The sequence below is a fragment of the Notothenia rossii genome (assembly GCF_949606895.1).
Source record: "Notothenia rossii genome assembly, chromosome: 1".
NCBI lineage: Eukaryota > Metazoa > Chordata > Actinopteri > Perciformes > Nototheniidae > Notothenia > Notothenia rossii.
The window spans coordinates 19,082,685-19,103,137 of record NC_136912.1 but is presented as its reverse complement, the minus strand read 5'-3'; the positions used below and the strand labels follow the sequence as shown (position 1 = coordinate 19,103,137).

At 39.0% G+C, this 20,453-nt stretch overlaps 1 protein-coding gene across 1 annotated transcript in view; it reads right to left on the bottom strand.

The window, feature by feature from the left end:
• Positions 1-3,329: 3,329 nt before the first annotated feature.
• Positions 3,330-20,453, bottom strand: part of usp43a (ubiquitin specific peptidase 43a) — a 113,052-nt gene continuing 95,928 nt past the window's right edge. Inside the window, exons 13-16 of the mRNA XM_079656909.1 lie at positions 18,671-18,914; positions 15,699-15,857; positions 10,732-10,893; positions 3,330-10,342 (exon numbers count right to left, since the gene is read on the bottom strand). Of these exons, the coding sequence (XP_079513035.1) occupies positions 9,174-10,342; positions 10,732-10,893; positions 15,699-15,857; positions 18,671-18,914 (1,734 nt within the window). The 3' untranslated portion in view covers positions 3,330-9,173. The remainder of the gene's footprint in view (positions 10,343-10,731; positions 10,894-15,698; positions 15,858-18,670; positions 18,915-20,453) is intronic.

Sequence of the window (20,453 nt, the reverse complement as noted above, 5' to 3'; positions counted from 1 at the left end):
ACACACCAGCTTAGGCCTGCACCACTGCTCCTAGTACTAGGATGGGTTAATGCAGAGGTCAAATGTCACTGTCTGTGTGCATGTACAGTGGGGCAAACAAGTTTTTAGTCAGCCACCAATTGTGCAAGTTCTCCCACTTAAAAAGATGAGAGAGGCCTGTAATTTTCATCCTAGGTATACCTCAACTATGAGAGACAAAATGAGAAGAAAAAAGAAAAATCCAGAAAATCACATTGTCTGATCTTTAAAGAATTTATTTGCAAATTATGGTGGAAAATAAGTATTTGGTCAATAACAAAAGTTCATCTCAATACTTTGTTATATACCCTTTGTTGGCAATGACAGAGGTCAAACGTTTTCTGTAAGTCTTCACAAGGTTTTCACACACTGTTGTTGGTATTTTGGCCCATTCCTCCATGCAGATCTCCTCTAGAGCAGTGATGTTTTGGGGCTGTCGCTGGGCAACACGGACTTTCAACTCCCTCCAAAGATTTTCTATGGGGTTGAGATCTGGAGACTGGCTAGGCCACTCCAGGACCTTGAAATGCTTCTTACGAAGCCACTCCTTCGTTGCCCAGGCGGTGTGTTTGGGTTCATTGTCATGCTGAAATACCCAGCCACGTTTCATCTTCAATGCCCTTGCTGATGGAAGGAGGTTGTCACTCAAAATATCACGATACATGGCCGCATTCATTCTTTCCTTTACACGGATCAGTCGTCCTGGTCCCTTTGCAGAAAAACAGCCCCAAAGCATGATGTTTCCACCCCCATGTTTCACAGTAGGTATGGTGTTCTTTGGATGCAACTCAGCATTCTTTCTCCTCCAAACACGTCTAGTTGAGTTTTTATCAAAAAGTTCTATTTTGGTTTCATCTGACCATATGACATTCTCCCAATCCTCTTCTGGATCATCTAAATGCTCTCTATCAAATTTCAGACGGGCCTGGACATGTACTGGCTTAAGCAGGGGGACACGTCTGGCACTGCAGGATTTGAGTCCCTGGCAGCGTAGTGTGTTACTGATGGTAGCCTTTGTTACTTTGGTCCCAGCTCTCTGCAGGTCATTGACTAGGTCCCCCCGTGTGGTTCTGGGATTTTTGCTCACCGTTCTTGTGATCATTTTGACCCCACGGGGTGAGATCTTGCGTGGAGCCCCAGGTCGAGAGAGATTATCAGTTGTCTTGTATGTCTTCCATTTTATAATAATTGCTCCCACAGTTGATTTCTTCACACCAAGCTGCTTACCTATTGCAGATTCAGTCTTCCCAGCCTGGTGCAGGTCTACAATTTTGTTTCTGGTGTCCTTTGACAGCCCTTTGGTCTTGGCCATAGTGGAGTTTGGAGTGTGACGGTTTGAGGTTGTGGACAGGTATCTTTTATACTGATAACGAGTTCAAACAGGTGCCATTAATACAGTTAACGAGTGGAGGACAGAGGAGGCTCTTAAAGAAGAAGTTACAGGTCTGTGAGAGCCAGAAATCTTGTTTGTTTGTAGCTGACCAAATACTTATTTTACCGGGGAATTTACCAATTAATTCTTTAAAAATCAGACAATGTGATTTTCTGGATTTTTTTTCTCATTTTGTCTCTCATAGTTGAGGTATACCTAGGATGAAAATTACAGGCCTCTCTCATCTTTTTAAGTGGGAGAACTTGCACAATTGGTGTCTGACTAAATACTTTTTTGCCCCACTGTATGTGTGACAATAAAAGAGGGTTTCATCCTTCGATTCTAAGCCAATTCTAATCCAACCAATCAGACGGACTGGGCTCTGGTTTCAGACAGAGGGTGAAAAGAGGCAGTAATAAAGGCATTTTTGAACATTATAGCATGTAAACATGTCACAGAGGCACACAATAATATTATTGTCCTAAAGATAAGCACAATATGTCCTTTGACAGTGGTGGAAAGTAGGTAACCAAGGGCTCCACCTAGTGATAATTGTTCAACTATTAATTAAAGCTGCTTAAAAATATATTTTAATGGATTGAAAGTGAAAATGCAAAAGAGATCACTTATTGTGAACATACATAGAATAATCCCCTGAATCTGCTCCTGCCCCTGGCTTAACTGAGCTGTACAGAGAGTTTCAGCTCATTACTAAGCTGTCCCACCTGTTTGTTCATTCATATCACTCTAATTTTTGGCCACAGCGGGCAGCTATTCAGCAAAAGCATCTCTAAAACCCAACTAGCTGATCTGCACCAAACAGCAGAGAGAGAGAGAGAGAGAAAGAGAGAGAGAGAGAGAGATTAAATGGTGCATCATTCAGCAGCTAAAGAGAAAATAAATGTCACTTGTGTATCGCTGCTATAAAAAGGATTATAACAGGTTTATCATAGCAATAATACTCTAATTCATTTGTTAATCATGTCTATTGAATGTCAGAAAATAGTAAACGTCTTTGCTTCATTAAAAAACTAAACTACAGTCTTAAGGTGAAAAATATTCAGTTAATTAAATATAAAAGCAGCAAATTATAACATTAATGATGTTATGTTTATGCATGGGGTTTTTGTTATTGTGTTTTTTCTCGTTGTTTGCTCCTTTTACCCCTCACTACTCTGTCTCTCCATCTCTGCAGGGCTGGTGTGTGACAGGGGGCGTGGCTGCTATTCTCCTGCAGATGATGAGGCACACCTGTTCCTATTCACATAATCAACCTGCTCTTTAAGAGCCTGGCCCTCACCTCACTTCTCTGCCAGAGAATTAACTGCTGTTCATAAATGCTGTTTGACGATCCTGGGTGCCTTTCTGCAGCCTGGAGTCTAGTTTTCTTTCTTTGCAGTTTTTGAGGAACTCTTGAGTTTCTGTCGGGGACATTTTTCCCTCTGCTTTGTTTTGGACCTTACTGCAGCCAGCCAGCTCCCTGTCTTTGGTACCTGCCGTGGACTTGTTTTCTTTATTAAACACATTGAACTTTATTTTGTGTCCATCTCTGCTTTGGGGTCCTAAGTCAAATCCAAACGCCACAAATGAAGCTCTAATTCACCTTTTGAGCAGTTGTTCGATTAAGCTTTTACATTTTTGAACTGTAGATAAGCACAATTTACTGGTATTTCTTCTTCACTTCTGTTTTATGCTCATTCAAAATGACGCTCCTCTTCTTTAAATAGTTATATATTCTAATCTCTTAACTCCCCTACATTTATCTGATAAAGTCTGGTTTGTGATTTGATGAAGAAACAACTTATTAATTTCAGTAAATATACTGAATATAAATATATATAACATACAAAACTATTTTAGAGACTTTCCTAGAGTAAGATGTATAATCTTTCTTTTAATCAAGCATTTTAAAATGTGTTTACTGAAGTCAATACTCATAAATAATACATTTTTTTTATTTGTTGTGTTGGAAAATGAAACACATGTACAGAAGGCAGAAAGTAACCCTTGTGCAAAAAAATTAAATACAAAGAATGTCAGTTCAGTTGTATACCTTGGCATCATATTCCCAAATCACTAAACCCCTCAAGTTGTATGTCAATGATAACAATTGTATTTAATCACTCTTTCCACACACACACACACACATACACACACACACACACACACACACACACACACACACACACACACATACACACACACACACACACACACACACACACACACACACACACACACACACACACACACACACACACACACACACACACACACACACACACACACACACACACACACACATTTCTTCCCATCAAATGTAGTAAAATTGCATATAAAAACATCTTCAAGCAACATTTTCAAAAAGATGCATGTTAAAACAGTAGTGCTCAGTTTGGCAGAGTAAACCGAGTGTGTATGTGGGCCCATGCAGATTGAGCCAGTCAGAAAAAAAGATATAAACATTTATTCTGCAATACAGACATGGTGTCCCTATTTATCCTATTTTTCATTTCAGCATTGACCCCTCATATAACTGTTTATCTTCTGCTTTGTGATTGTTTTTCAATGATAACCTGCTACTTCTGAATGGAAGACATGTTGATCTTTAGATGTATACTACATGTATTTTGTAGCTTTCAAAACATTTACTAAAATGATGGGAATGGTGTATAAGGTTGTGTAATGCTCTAATCCAGGGGTTCCCAAACCTTTTCTGTCAGGGCCCCCCCTTTGGAGAAAAAAATAAGTCGGGCCCCCCCAACACAAATAGTCAGGCTCAGTGGCGGCGCCAGATATTTATTTTGGGGTGGTGCGGGGTAGCTTGACGTTTCATAGAGGGTGCTCAAACATTTAGGGTTTCCCATTAATGAACCAGGCACTACAGTGGAAATTTCTACTGCAACAATCCCCACGCAAATACACATTGTGACGGTTACAATGAAGGCTCGAGGCCTATAGGTGTAAGCAGGGGTAAAGTGCTATTTTTATAGGTGGTGTGTGGACCTCACATAGGGGGGTCTGGGGGCAAGCTCCTCCGGGAAGATTTATTTTTAAATATTGAAGTTAAAAGCATCAATCTGGTGCACTTTGAGAGCAAAAAAAAGAGATCTATGGATACATCTCTCAACACCCATATGAAACAAACTGTAAACATATTTACTTTTTTCTATGGATATTTTACAAATCACCCTTTTAATAGTATTTCATACCCGTTTTTAATTTATTCTCTTATTTTTTTATAACTATAATGATCATATAAACGTGTGCCTCGGAAGTAATTGTTTACATTAATGGTGACCAAAACGTTTGATATCCACTGAGATAACTTAGACTAAAGTTAACTACCTAAACACTCAGAGAGTCCTTTAGTTCACTGAGCCTCTCAGTCTGACAGGTGAGGACTCTCCTCCACTTTGTTGTTGAAAAAACTCTTTATATCCGTTAGCGTAGCTCGCTAGCACCAGAAGCTAACAACTACGATCTCCGGTACCGGTGCGCTCTCTCTCTCTCTCTCTCTCTCTCGCTCGTGCACGCACACAAAATGGCTCATTCCACACACACACAGAGCAGAGCTTTAATGAAACACAGAGACCCAGACGCAATAGTACTGTATCATATTATTTTCGAATCAATAATTTTACCAATTATGATTTATTTATATCTTTTTTTTTTTTAATAACCATTTTTCCTCCTGGTCTCTCGCAACCCCCCTGACATGCCTCTGCCCCCCCCAGGGGGGGCGCGCCCCACGCTTTGGGAACCACTGCTCTAATCAATATATATTTTCTATTCTAACATTAGCAGTGACTCTTTAGCTGAAAAGACTATTCCCCAGGTTTGAAACTGAACTTTTTCATTTATTTTCTGTCAAATGTCTTTTTTTTGTGTCTTTCTTTCTACCTTTCTTGAAAATTTGAATGAGAAGGAGTATGGGCAACCCCGCACGGCAGATTTTAAACAGACATATAATTGTGTTCAATATGAAGCCACAGCTGTCATTTCGTCCCTGTAAGTTGAGGAGAGTCGGCTAGTAAGAGCGAACTACAGCGTGAATATTTAGCAACTGCCTTTTCTTTCGAAATGTTTTTGATTGACAGTGGCCGCTTTTTTATTCTTTTTACAAGGTTTGGTAATTCCATGCAAATAGCAGCTGTATTTAAAAGAAAGCCACCGTCAACCCAACATGATGTTTCAAAGTTCAAACTAAACACCTGACTTTGATTTATTAGTGTTTTCGAAAACATTTGCTGCGGTGCTCGACTTCTTTAACCTTTCGTGCCTGTGAGAAACAACTTAAGGATCAACATAAATTAATAAGACATTCCACAATTATTGCTTCCTCACTTGAGGCTGCATCAAAGCATTTGTATTTACCGCTTACTGAAGGTGTTTGTGAAAGTCATTTAGTAAATGTTGTGAGTGAGTCAACTGATCCAGAGGCTTAACACTTCATGCATTTTTCTGAAGCTGAAGTGCCACTTTTCCAATTTATTTGTTGCGGAAAGAGAATTTTCTGAACACTCAACCTGTGTGGGACTAACGCCTCCACAAAGAGGAATTACTTGTCAACATGACCTTTCAGGCTTTGGATTAATTGGTGGTATTTCAAGTCTTTGCTCACCGTGTATTTCAAAGATACACTATGACAGCAGCAATTAATCATGTTCAATCAATTCATAACATTTCCAAGGCTAAAAATAAGCAGGAGGAAATCAGAGAATGCAGACCATTGCCAAAAGCCCCATTTTTCAGTGGTAATGAAAGTGAAACATATATGTGTATCTCCCAATGAATTACTGCTGGAGTTCACATCTGAACAACATCTGGAATAAGGAATTGAATGTGTCACATGTATATGTATATGAAGGTATACTGCTTATTAGTCTTATTTTTAGCAGCTTGTGTCACAACAAGTGTTGAGTCACATGTTTGACATGTTCAACAAGCTACATTAATGATCTGCATTATAGAAAACGTCTGCTTCTCCTTTTTAAATTTGAATAAAACATTAAATGCTTCCCAATAAAAAGGAAAGGCTTCTTTATTTTCATGTAGGATAATGATGGGTTCTCCAACATGTTGGCATATGATCAATGTGACAAGCTTAAATACAGCTTTTGTTTTTTAGTCTTTGGTGATTTCTAAGGGTGATGTGATGCATTTGAAATTAGAATAAAGAAGCCTGAGCCTTTCATTAGCAAATGTTACTAATACTTGTATAAATCAGATGTTAAATAAATCAGATGTTCAATTACACAGCCTTCATCCACTACTCTCTCCTTTCAAACAAAAGAGTGTGTTGCAGTTTCTAATGTGGGTTGACACATAATTACAAATGTTTCAGTTAGAGTATAAAAAGATTTTGACAATTGCACAGAATATGATCTCCTGTAGTTCTAATAGTCACTGTAATTTGGTCATTTAGAAATACGTTAGATATGGTCGATACTGGGCAAATAGTGTTGGTTGAGAGATTGGAACCGAAATTACGGTTACAACACTAAACAATAAAATACTGTTGATTATGTGCTTCTCTCAGTCTTTTCAGTATTGTGCAATTATCAAAGAATTGCCTCATGGGATAATTCATGTGCACATACGCGTCAGAAAATCAATGCAGCAGAAAAGAAGGATCGATCCTCACTTGATACAACATACGACCAGAATTTGAAGCAGACATGAGACTAGAAAGTCACCCTTTTTTTAAATGGAGGGGCTGGGGATACCAGGTCAAGGATAAAGAGATCAATGCGCTGCTTTTCTCTACAGGTTTTTCAATGGATGTGAGAGAGGAGTTTCTGAAACGGTACAGTGGCCAAAGGGAAGTTGTTCTACATAAAAATATACAAATTAAATGCGAAGCACATAGTGGGTAAAATATGTAGCAAGGTAAAAGTATACAAAAATTAAACAGTTTACACTAAATAAATTAAATATGCTTTCATGTGTCCCAATAATGTGCAACATAAACCCAAATCACGCTCACATTACATGCTTACGTCATCCTTTTTTGATCACAAAGGCGGTGAAAGGCGAAAGGCACCAGATATCCTTCATCATGCCGAACATTACATTTGAGTTCCAGCTGATTCATGTGGGAGATTTAAGATGTCTATATTAAAATAAAGAAAACTGAAAATATACATTGTCATTCACATATTTGTGTTTGCAATGTTTGAAATAAAAGGGTGTGTAAAAAACAAAAATCGAATTTTTGTTTTTGATAACTGCATGAATTATTTCTTTATCACGAGATGAATGAATGTCATGATATGTTTTTCTTCCAATTTTCGTGATAAGGTGAAGGGGAAGTTTGATTGTATGCATGGTTCATATCAGAAAGGAAAACATTAAATTGTTCAATTTAGTCTGCAGTTTTCTAATAATGCATTTCATTTAACTTTTTTCATTTTGTTTTAATTGGGTCATTTTAAACCTTCTATAAGATTGTTAATACTATAATGATTAAAATATATGAAACAAATTAAAGGTATAATTAGAGGAAAAAACATCATCCTAAAACGCTGACCCTCTTTACTCTATACTTTGTGGAGTATTTGACTTTCTGATAACTGGCCAGTCTGGTTAAGGTTTGGGCGTAATATTTCTACGGTGAAGATGACAGTGAATATCAGATTAGGGTGAACATTCTTCGTAATCAAAAGGAGCAGGTTTTTCAGGCAGCTCCAACTAAAGCTTCAATAAAACAGCATGTGTTACTGTTGCATTAATTTTGAGTAGGGGGAGGATATTGATAAAAACATTCACCCACTATGGTCACCTTCACAAACACAAATCATAAAACAACAAATTAAAGTGGTTACACAAAAAACTACAATATTAAAAGAACAAACCCAATGGAATACATTTTATATAAAAGGATTGACACATATCCAAAGGGTCGATATTGCATGAATATAAATAAATCGTTATTGGCTCTGTTAGGGATTTAATTTCTTAGCCGAATAATGATTGTGTGACCCAAGTCAGAGATTCTACAGAATACCAATCCTACCCAGTGGGATATCACTGATAAAGGTCTTTGTTGTGCAGGGTCAACACTGCAGTCTGGGTCACACAGGGACAAGCTTATGCTTATGCTTCGTGTTTAAAGCCATCGTGTATTTTGAAAACTTTAAACAAGGGATTACAGATGGATAATAAATGTTAAGCAGAATCTGAAGCCTCAAAACACCACCGTTAATGAAGTTACATTCTTATGAAGGAACACATTCAGTGCGTCCAGATTGTAATCAAACAACCATGAGAATTCAGAATGGAGTGAGGAATTCCAGCACTCCAACTACAGCGATAAGACACGAATGTGGATTATACTAATTATGTCTGTCTGTCTGTGTGTGTGTGTGTGTGTGTGTGTGTGTGTGTGTGTGTGTGTGTGTGTGTGTGTGTGTGTGTGTCAATTAGTGCTTCCAGTGCTAAACAGACTAACTCATCGGTTCTTAACTGCATAATATACATTTATCAGGCACTTGTTTTAAGTCATAACAAAACACCAAATATAATGGACTCTCTTAAATTTGATGGACAGGTCCAATGATTTTATTCTGCTCTCATTCTCCCAGCATTTAGCTACCCTATATATGCTCTGAGCCTCTCAACTCCGTTGTGCATTCCACATCATGCTGTTCATTTTCTAAGGACAAAGAGGGGCACCACTTGGAATTGCTCTCTATTGCTTTGATCTTAGAGATTGGAAGTCACTCTCCTTATGACAAATACAAGGCTTTGTGTGTGTGTGGCTGAGTTGATGATCTGTGTGTCAGAAGCTGGACTCGGGGACTGTCCTTTTGCGTCCAAGCGAGGTTGTGCTGTATCGAGTCCTCTGCAGGGTGCCGTACGACGGTTTGTCTGTTGCCAGGCTGCGTGATGGGGCTGTAGACATCCCGTTGCGATGCAGGGAAGCTGTCCTTCGTATGCTCTGCTCCGCTTTGATGGGGATGTTGGAGGAGCTCTGGGAGCGCTTGATATCCGCCGTTGTCCGTCCCACCTTCCCGTTTGCCAGCTCGTCGCCCCGGTGGCCCGAGCCATTAGACTTGCCTACTTCCGGTTCAGTTGCTCCTCCTGCTGCTGCTGCTCCATTTGACAGCGACGACTTAGAGAGTGTCCTTCTGCCTCCTTCCTCACCTGCTCCTCTTCCTGATTCACCCTCCTTTGACTTCCTTGAGTCCCTATCCTTCTTCAGGAAACTGCCTTTAAAGAAGGAGAGCAGTCCTTCATGGTTCCTAGGCACTTCTTCTTTCTTAGTCTTAGAGTTTCCTTCGTATGCACCTTGTTGTTCCCTATCAGCCCTGTCCCCTTTTTGTCTTCTTAGGGTCCCGTCCTGAAGGCTAGGAGTGCTGTAGCTGGACTGAACACCAGCACTGGAACTCCTTTTTGTCTCAGTATCCTGGCAAGCTTTGGAGGAGCTTTCCTTCTTGTCATCTTTCCTCCTGGTGAGAGTGTTACTGCTAGAGCTACTGCTGATATTTGTCATCCTGTCGTCTCTTGGCTGGCTCCCCTTACTGCGTCTCAAGCTTGCTGTCTTATCTGACGGCCTCCTCTGGCCCTCAGGTACCTTTGTAGACTCAAGCGGCAGCCCATCTCCTGCCTTATTTAAACAACTTAAACTTCCAACACTGGAAGATCGAACATTAGCGGAAGCCCGGCCCTCAGAAGCTTCCTTTGCGTTGCGTGACTCGCTCATCAACGTTGCTATTGGATCTTTTGTGCACCGGGGCCGCCGGCCAGACTCCAAGTACTGTACCAGCTCCACAGGGGCAGGGTCTTGGACAGCCGGGGGCACTGGGTCAGGTTTCCGTCTGTCCTTTGAACCGAAGGACCAGCGCAGGGGGAACACTTTGCTCAGTGTTTCCCTGGTCTTGCTGGGTGCTCTCATGCTCACACTCCTTCCCTGAAGACCTCTGATAAAAGGCCTGCTCTCGAAACCCCCTAACAATTATGAAGAGAGGGGAAATGTTTTAGTTTTTCACTTTAAATGTGACATCTTTAACTAAACCATACAAACTATTTGCAATATGTGCAATATATATATATATATATGCCATTAAAAACTGTGCAATATATACCTGGCTGCTAAATATCAGAACTGTTACAGGATGTGTATTTTGTAAAATGTGTAACTTTTTTAATTATATTTTCTTTTTTTTTATCCTTAGTAATTTTTAATGCATGCTTAGGTAACATTAAGCTGTCTTTGGCTCTTTTCTCTTTTTCTGCTGTAACAATGTAAATGTCCCCTCTGTGGGACTAATACAGTTATTCTGATTCTAAACAACCAATAAGGTAGTGAACTAATTAGGGCAAATACTGACAAATACCTCTTTCTTCTTTTGAACCGTTTTCAAAGAAGACCGGAGACTCGGGTGAGTCAGGTAAGGAGGATGGGCAGGTGGTGGAGGATCGAGAGACCATACTGCCTCTCTGACTGTCCCCTGTCAGCCGTATCAGCCAGTGGTCTGACATTGATGAACTTGTGGATCCTGTAAGACACACAGAATGAAAAAAAGGGAGAACATAAAACATAAACGGTGACCATTTCGGGATTGTATCACACACAGTCCCAATATAGGGCTTATGACTAAAAGCAGGCAAGCAAATGACCTTTTGATCATCCTTTCACCACTTTCCTATCCCTACACGTCCCCATCCTTCCTCCACACCTACATTTAAACTGCGCTCATTTGGACTACACATCTGTACAGTTTTGCGATTGTATCAGGCCCAGTAGCTATTGTAACAGACAGACAGTACTTGAGTTCCTCAGTGGTAGCTGCAGGGGGTTTCTCCAGGACCACATGTTGCCATGATGACACAGGCTGAAACTAACAAGATATAAACAATACCTGCATTGCTGTGGGTTAAGAGTATTCCACCAAGTGAGCATTGCACTATATTGTTGGACTCATTTATAAAACATATACCACCAACAGTTTGTTTGGAGATTTTAATGTGGTCAAATTGCAGCTTTTCATGTAGCCTCAAGCTGCTAACCTTAACCAGAAATGAGGAATAGAGCGATGTGGTAAGCTTATTGTTTTTGAGTCCTGCACACCTACAGGATTTTGTCATTTGCAAAGCTTTGTTTGGAGCCACAACCGGCTTATACAACTTTATTTATTAACACATGCAGCAGCCGAACTCCCTAATAGTGGACACTACGTTTAATGTGTTATTTAATGTTATGTGTGTAGTTTACATCCAAGCAGTTCATTCCAAAGGGAAAGTTTTGGTTTAAAGTCAAAGAAAGTTTGTATCAAACAAAAATCAACTCTAGATCCATTATTCCGGCAGCGGTGGTGGAGTAATTGTTAAAATCCTTTACTTAACTTAATGAAGTAACACCACAATGTCAACACACTCTTTCCTTGTATTACAAGTCTAGGATTCAAAGTAGTTGATGGAACATACTGGGGAACAGGTTGGTTTCTACCACATATCCACCAACACATATTAAAGCCTTTTAGTCAAAGTTTTGTATTGCTAGAGAATTTGTGCTGAAAGTAGAGAGGGAAACAACTCTTTGTGTGGGCTGTTTTGGGTCAGCCTAATTGAGCAGAATGTGCCGTGTTGTTAGCAAACCATGAATCATTGAAATGTAAAAGAAACAATGTTTTTTTTGTTTCTTTTATTTCTGCCTCCTGCCTTATTACCATATGTTCTCCAGCTTGTAAAAAGAAAATAGATGGACGGCTGCCATCATTGAGATGTTCCAATCCCTTAATGAAGCATATCTGTCTCTCCTCCAGATGCAGAGGAAGTCAGGACTAAGCCACAAACCACTATGGGCAACAAATATAGTGCAAGATCTAGATGCCAGGGGATGTACAAACATAACATTTGGTGAAGAAACAACTGTCAACGACTGTTACCTGCGACTCAATTACTCAGTAAAAGAAAAAGTATTACACACTGCAACTGTGTTTTTCTATAATCTGATTATATATATTATATTATATCAATATTTTGATTGGTGGACAGTGCCTCATGCTCAGAGTGGCTCAGTGGCTCAGTCTGTAGGGACATGGTATTGGAATTGAAGGGTCGCCGGTTCACGTCCCGATCGGACCAAAAATAAATATGGAGTGAGCTGGTAGCTGGAGAGGTGCCAGTTCACCTCCAAGACCACTGCAGAGGCACCCAACCTCAAAACTGCTCTGTTGGCACCAGGTTCCTGGCATGCCTCTCTGCTATCTGCATGTGGTTGTGTGTGTGCATGTATATCCTCCCCTGTGTGTGTGAAACACAACAGAGTGGGGAAAGACATAATAAAGTATGTCTTCCTCTTCTCCAAACGTACACAAATAATGCTGTTTTTTCATCAACACAATGCTTATCACAATATTCCCCACACAGAGACTTTGACAACAACCATATATAACATTCTTCAGAGACTAACTTAATTGCTAATATAATATAATTGTTGAGTATTGATTGATTAAGGTGTAATAAATAATTTTGTTATGCGAGTGTCATTTAGCCTAGCTTCAAATCAAAAAAGGACTGATTAGGTTTTTATAAGCTGTTTATTGTGCATGCATGGGCACACTGCAGGACTCAAATAGCCCGATTTAAAAAGACAAAATGTATATTATTGTCAACCTTTTAATGTTTTGTTGTTTGTAGTATATTATAAAACTAACTATTATGAAGAAATGCAGTTTTCCAGAGTGTCCAGAGAGGAGGAGACTAAACAAACTGTTGTCCATCATGGATACCCCCCCCCCCCCCCCCTTGTTGACTAAATAATCAACAATCAAAGTAGGAAAAGTATCCTTTTATATTATTATACAGCGAATGTTTAACACAGAAGAACTCAGCAGTCACCACATTTAGATGCAACTAAACTGTGAGAACAGCAATGAAAAATGAATATCTTGTGCTCATGTTGGAACCTATTGCTCACAATGCAAGAGTCTGTGATGTTGTGCTTGGATGTAACTCATCTTTAATGTTAATACGAGGGTTGAGGTTGAGAAATACAAGATGGCACAAAGAATTGTTCAGTTTCAAGAGGAAATGTTCCGAGCCTTTACCTGAGGAAACACGTGTTCAACTCAAAGCTGTTTAGTGTTTCTTTGTTCAGGAAGGACAAACTTATCTAGGGAGAGTACATTATATGAAGAAAATATGTGCCCTTTAAATGCAGGGGCTAAAAATAGGGCTCTCTCGGACATGCGCTATATAGTGGAACACAGACAGTTCATAATGATAAAGGTAAAACCTAACAAATAAGAGGCCTTCTGACATTTGTGGTCTCTATATGGGCTTGCCCTCCGCTGAGCAGCCATGGCCGGTTAATAATGTTACAAATCTGCTGACATTTATTATCATGTACTGTCTTACCAGAGAACGAAAAAAAAATTCTCCAGATTACCCTGACCTTAAAGATCACCTGAATGTGTCCTCTATATGCCGGCCTGCATTTTGTCTGATATTTAAGTCATTTCTGAGTGCAATTTTTTTGAAGCACAGCACACCGCTTTGGCCAGATGCACCGTGAACAAAATGGATTTAAAAACAATTGTAAGTATGCGCTGTAAGGGTCTTATATGTTTGATATTTGCCGTGGTTAAAGTGATTATTTTTTAATTATCACTGGAATAATTGTTTCGCTATTGGAGCCAAATTTCAATTACTGAAATGTCAGGGCGAAGGGCACCATCTGCCCTGTGGAACAGAAACCTATACCAGCTACTGAGCTACAAGTATTGTTAAATTGTACAATTGTGTAAGTAGGACTATATTTTCTTTATGAGGCTAGGTTATATATTTCTTTCAGTCTAAATAATTGCTTTAAACTATGGAGAACACCTTTTACTGTTCCTACTGTGTTCCTTTTAAATGTTCTGTTTTTGAATAATTAATCCACAACAATTTAGTGACTCTTTTTGTTTCCTAAAGTGTTTCACAGAAATAGACAAATGTCAAACCACTAGTCAACGCTTTGCATTATGTGCACTAATCAGTGGGTTTAGCACTGCAGTAAGAAAGCATTGCTAATGAAGATGACATTCTCAAAACCGTTTTTGAATAGCTTCTTTTGAGCAATCAGTTTCTTTGTTGTGCCATGTTAAATGAATATAATTGAAGGTATATAGAAATGGACAGACTCATGAAATACCTGCAAGAAAGCAGTCGTATTGTTAATCGAGCTCAGAATATTGAGATAATATTAAGATTTAAGATGTCTATATTAAAACAATTTTACAACCATCCAGGATTATTTCTATTTCACTAAGTGGTTTTAGTTTAAGATCAAAGCTTGTTTAAACATTTTCTCAAAGCCAATCGAAGACTCCGCTATTTTCCCGCCTAAATTAGTTAAATCTTTACTTGTAGTATTGAGATCTTTTGATAAGAATTGATCAATGTTATTGGGTTAAACAATTATAATTGATAGTTGATTAATCAATTATTAGACTACTTTTTCAAATACAGCATTCATGAAAGCCCTACTATACGGTATGTGTTGATGGATCACATCTGTGAAGATGTATATTCTTCCTGCCTTCCAGTTCTGAACAGCTTGTTCCTCCTTATGCATAGGAAAAATGCATTTACTTTGCAAACAAAATTGGTGAATGTTTCTTCTGCTTATTTGTTCGGCATTTTCCATCAGAATCTGTCAGACAGATCTCTTATCTGCAACTCTCGGAAAGCTCAGGGATAATATGAGAAGTGTGTGAAGTGAAGACATTAAAGCTCCCCTATTATACTGTTTTTCATCGATATATTATAGGTCTCAGATATATACAAAACATGTCTCTGAAGTGTTTGGCTCGAAATACCAAACAGATCATTGTGGCATCCCATAATCCCCTCTGTTTCAGCCCTGTTTCAAAAGTGCTGATTCTCTGTCTGTTACTTCAGATGAAAATAAGGAGCCTCTCCCCACGCCCCTCTGAGAGAGATTTGGTTAAAAAGAACACAATGGTGCTCTAGGAGGAGATTCAGGTGATAAGGTGGGGGGTGTTACCTTGGTTGGTGATTGGCTAATGGTTACACAAGCCAACCAATTTTGATGACATCATAAAGTGGCCAAAATCTGATCAGCTCATTTTCAGACAGGTTTTTATATAAATGGATCAGGACAAAAAGTGAGTGAATCTTTTTTCCTGAAACTTTCAGAATCTCTTTACACAGAGGTGACACATGTTTATGTATAAAATACATGAACAAGTGGATTTTGCATAATAGGTCCCCTTTAATTTAAATATTTTTCCTTAAACTAACGACACCATTTTTTACCCAGTATCTCCTGTTTGCTAGTAGTTTGATGACGTACCTCTGACAGAGCAACTGGCCGACCACGGAGGAATGAGGTTGCGTCTCTGGTAGAAAAGAATGTACGCTCCTCTGGTGCAAACCTCTTCCTCAGGCACCAAGTCTACGCTGCTGTCATCGTAGCTGTACCACTGTCCGTCCACTGAGTTCCTACAGTAGGCTGGAAGAGGAAATGACAACAAATATGAACAAAGGGTACCGGAACATACTGTATGTAGCCATTATGACAAAGTGATCGCATCTGGTATCATGTATAATACTTTAAAGAAATTCAAAGATGGTTTCATCATCAGATTTGTTCAACTCTGCTATTTTGTGAGAAAGAGTCTTTGATCTTTGATATCACAATATTCTATATACATAAGAGACAGGAAATGTTCCAATAACCACACACACAACTCATACAGCAGGTGAGACTTCAGAGTGGAACATTGCTGCTGTCTGTTTGTTATCCGTCAACCTGTCAGCCAATAGCAGATGGACACACTATCATTTCTATACTTAACTTTTATTTCAGTGAGATCATGCATCCCCCCCACTGTGTCCGCGATGTTATCGTTCCTCCAACCTCTCTTTCGAGATGCATGCAACTGTCAGGCAAGCTGTCATGGAGACGGTTGCTCCACTGGCTCATCTCTTGCTGTTTCCAATACTTCGAAATCTCTAGCCTCATCACTGTGTGTCTCTCTTCACTATCTACCCCCTTCAGTTACAGAGCATCTCGCCTTTAGTTTGTGTCAAGTTCCCATCTTAACAGTCACCTACAGTGGCCATTGCCAAACACTGAAGAAATGTAGAACTAGACTAGAGACGGAAATGACTTTGCCTAAGAATGTGGCCGTGTTTTATTTTGTAGTCATTGTAATAAATTGTTCTATTATTATTGTAAGTATAGATGTACATTGAATTGAATGGTATGAAGTAACAAAGTGTAATATGAGATAATAAAATATATCACCTAAGGAAAGCAAAGGGTTTGTTTAATACATTTTATTTTGTCTGAGCACCTTCCACATATTGTACTGTACATTTCACTAATCTAAAAATGTACTCAAGCTTAATATACTATGTGTTTGCTCCGCACTTTATTTCAAGGAGGTCTGCTAACATTTTTCACAGGATCCATGTTAAAGTCATGAAACAGAACATATAACGTGATCCCACTTGGTGAGCAAAAAGAACAATTGGGAGGGACTGCTTTTCAAGAGCATTTTTTTCAGGCATTTCGCTTTTATCTTTGACAGGTGACAGTGTACACATAAAGAAGAGTGAAGGGTAGGGACATGCAATAAAGGTCTCAAAACTGGAATCAAACAGGGGTGTTTCAGCTCAAAGAGTTACAGCAACAGCAGATGTGGCGGCCCATTCATTATCTCTCCTTTTAGGCAGAGATCAAATCAATTATTTAGGCATTAGTTTCCCCCGCAGGCTGTCAGAGCTATTTGGACTCACCTTCACTCCTATTTAAAAAAGAAAAATGGCAACCTCCTCCACTGAATACTACCAACGCTTATGGGCAGAAAAAGCCACCTTTAAATGTCCTATAATAACCTATACTTTGTATAACTCTATATCCACATTCAACGGAAAAAACAAGACCCTTTGAATCAAACCAGCCAGCTCTACATAAAAACAAAACAAACAAAAACACTTTAAGCTCGACATTTTTCACACCAGTCCCCGGCAAATCAGCTCCAGTAGGAATCTAAAAAAGATCCCTCCCAATCAAGCAGATATTACATGATTAGAAATAAAACTAAAGTTTGTAAACACATTCAGATTTTCAGTTTCTCAGCCCTATCAAAAGCCACAGTTTAATCAAAAACATTTACATAGCAGAAACTGAGGATAAGCCTAATAGATAATCCACAACACAAACTCCACTTTGGTACCATGGAATTATACACCCATCTGCCACAATCTTGATGTTATAAGTAACAACAACCCCATTTATATCTGAAGGACAAAAAGAAAAGAAAACATCCTGTCTTCATCCCCCCATCTGGTCAAGAAGTAAAGAATTTTTTTTTAATCCTCCATTCAAACAAAATATAACATGATGCACCAAGACCAACAATCTTTCACTCTCAACTTCAGGGTTCATTAACATATTTTAAAACTCCTCTGCAACATGGAGTCAACATGAGTTCTTTTTAATTTAGGCTTAAAACCTTTAATTTATCAATGCTTTTCCAGAGGTCATTAAACAACATTTGTTAGTATACCTTTGCCCCTCTTGAAGAGTCAGATGTATTTAAAATGCTGATTTCTAACTACCTTCATTGTCTTTCATAATTAAAGCACTTTGAATGGCCTTTATGTATAAAATATGCTATGTAAATAAACTAACCTTAACAGAGAATATTATTACAGTCTGAACAAACTGTACCGGTTCTATAAATGAAATTGGAATCAGACCTACTGTATCTATCACTCATGATACTGACATCTGGAAAATGTTCAACACTTTCTTTAATATGACTAAAAATGCCAACATATTGTGCAACTCATACAGTAGATACTCAACGTTATGTACCTGACAAAAAAGTGTATACATGGGATTCTTATCAAAACCAACGGTTCACAAACCAATTATTGGATATGCAACATTTGTATTCAATTAGACAAAGACAAAATGGAGGTAAATGTTTTCAGAGCCAGGGGGAGTGTATAAAAGTCAGCACTCATCTTCAATCGGCAATGTTTAAAAGCACGGGCCAGGCAACAAATGTATGTGCAGTCATGTACTCAGACCTGATTTATGGCAAGTCAACGTTTATCTTTAGTATACTCAATTACTTATTTCATTTGTAAAGGTCTTTTCACCAGATGTTTTTTTTGCAGATATTAATAGAATATAAATGCATTTTCTGTTAACAATACAACTCATAGATGAATTAGATGGCAAATAAAATCCTTAACAGACTGAGTTACTGCATGGTCAATGATGTATTATAGCACTAAAATCCCTACCAGTGTAGTGTCCCCCATGCATTCCTCCATGATGGTTACACACAGCGTAGAGGTCGTACAGAGCGTCCTGGGGGAGGGTCAGGTCAGGTTGGTGTTGGCCTGAGGACTGCTTCCAAGGAGGAGGCCAGGCCCCCAAGTTCAGGTTCTTCATACTCTGACTCCTCTTCACCACATGGGGGGCCATGTCCAAACCAGTGAGGGGGAAACGGATCAGGGTGGACAGCTTGTTCCTCCGCTCGCCTACCTGTTCCAACAATACATATAAAGTATGTGTATGTGCAGGCATGAGACATAAAACACTGTTTATTGTGATAATCCAAGAACAGCGGGTTTAACAATTATCCCGGTATTAATTAAAAAGCTGTCAAATTAATTAAGCAGGATATTATTTAAGACTCTAATTAAAATGACGCAGTGATGAATCACATTTGCATGGGGAAGAAAAACTAGAGGAGTGTATAGTAACCTTCCAGCACGTATATGTCCTTTGGATTACTACCCAATCAGTGATGTTGCAGCAATTGCATTAAACAAAGATTTAAAAAAAATCAGCTTGAGACTTTTTGCACTTCTGGGTGTGATTACTACAAATTAGAGAGAGATTGGAAGCCACTGAAGCCCTCAAAACCATGAAATGACCTACTGTAGTCGTTGCCCTTGAGGTGCTGTATGTGAAAAGTTTAGACTTTACCTTGGCACAAAGATATCCACATAACCTACTAAACTGGATCCATTCCAACAAATCCCATAAGATAGGTGACTTTGGGCCACGTTTATCATAACCTTTTTACTGCTTGGCAGTAATTGTCAACATTGCTCATGAAATACTTTATCAATCTTTCATTTTTTGCCATGAAGTGAGCCTTCCTGTTAGAGTGCTTCCCCTCCTTTGTACAAACGATCATATATTATTTATCGCCAAGAAATGTAAATTTCTCCCATTGAAATGACTATTCACTGTAAAAGCCTCGGTCCCCCTCCTGGGATTGGCACATTTTCTCCTGATTGAAGGCTGTGATTGAAGGTTATGCATACAACCTCAGTTTGTTAAGTCTCCAGGGCAGAACTGGGCCTTGGCACAGAGTCAAAAGCTGGGAAAAAATAACAATGGTCAAAGTAGCAATGGCCATGACTGAGTAATGGCTGAACATAGGGCCACCTGCTTATTTGCTGAGGGCGAGGGATGCCAATCAAGCACTGGACAACGCTGGAGGCAAAGCTAGGACTTAACCTTGGCAGCAAAACTGGAGTTTGGTAGATGTAATGTCAAAGTGTCTCAACTTCTGTGGGATTGGAGCGGCTAGTGCCAGCTGTGAAATGAAACACCATGTGGGTGTTCCTCATGTCAGGTGTGTGCAGCTATTGGAAAACTAGAATCTCATGTGCCAGATGCTTTGGTACACAAAACGATCGGGGAAGCTGGGAAGTAAATAATAATTCCCATAAACAGAAACATAAAAAACATGAGACGATATGCTTCAATGTTTGGAAATGTACATATTGTGTTTCTATGGGAGGCTGGAGAGAGGATTTGCAGTCAAATATGTAGACAAAATGTAATACTAACTGAGCGAAAGTTTGCCTTGCAATATCAATACTACTTAACTGTCTTTCATGCATCTTACTTTTATAACTCTAACACTTATCTAACCCCTGCCTGATATCCTCTCAGTCAGTCACAGCCTGTATCTGTACTACTTTCAGAATATTGGATGTAACAATTACCAGGAGAACATTTTGTTTACTTACGTTAAAGAAACACAATATTGATTTATTATTATCA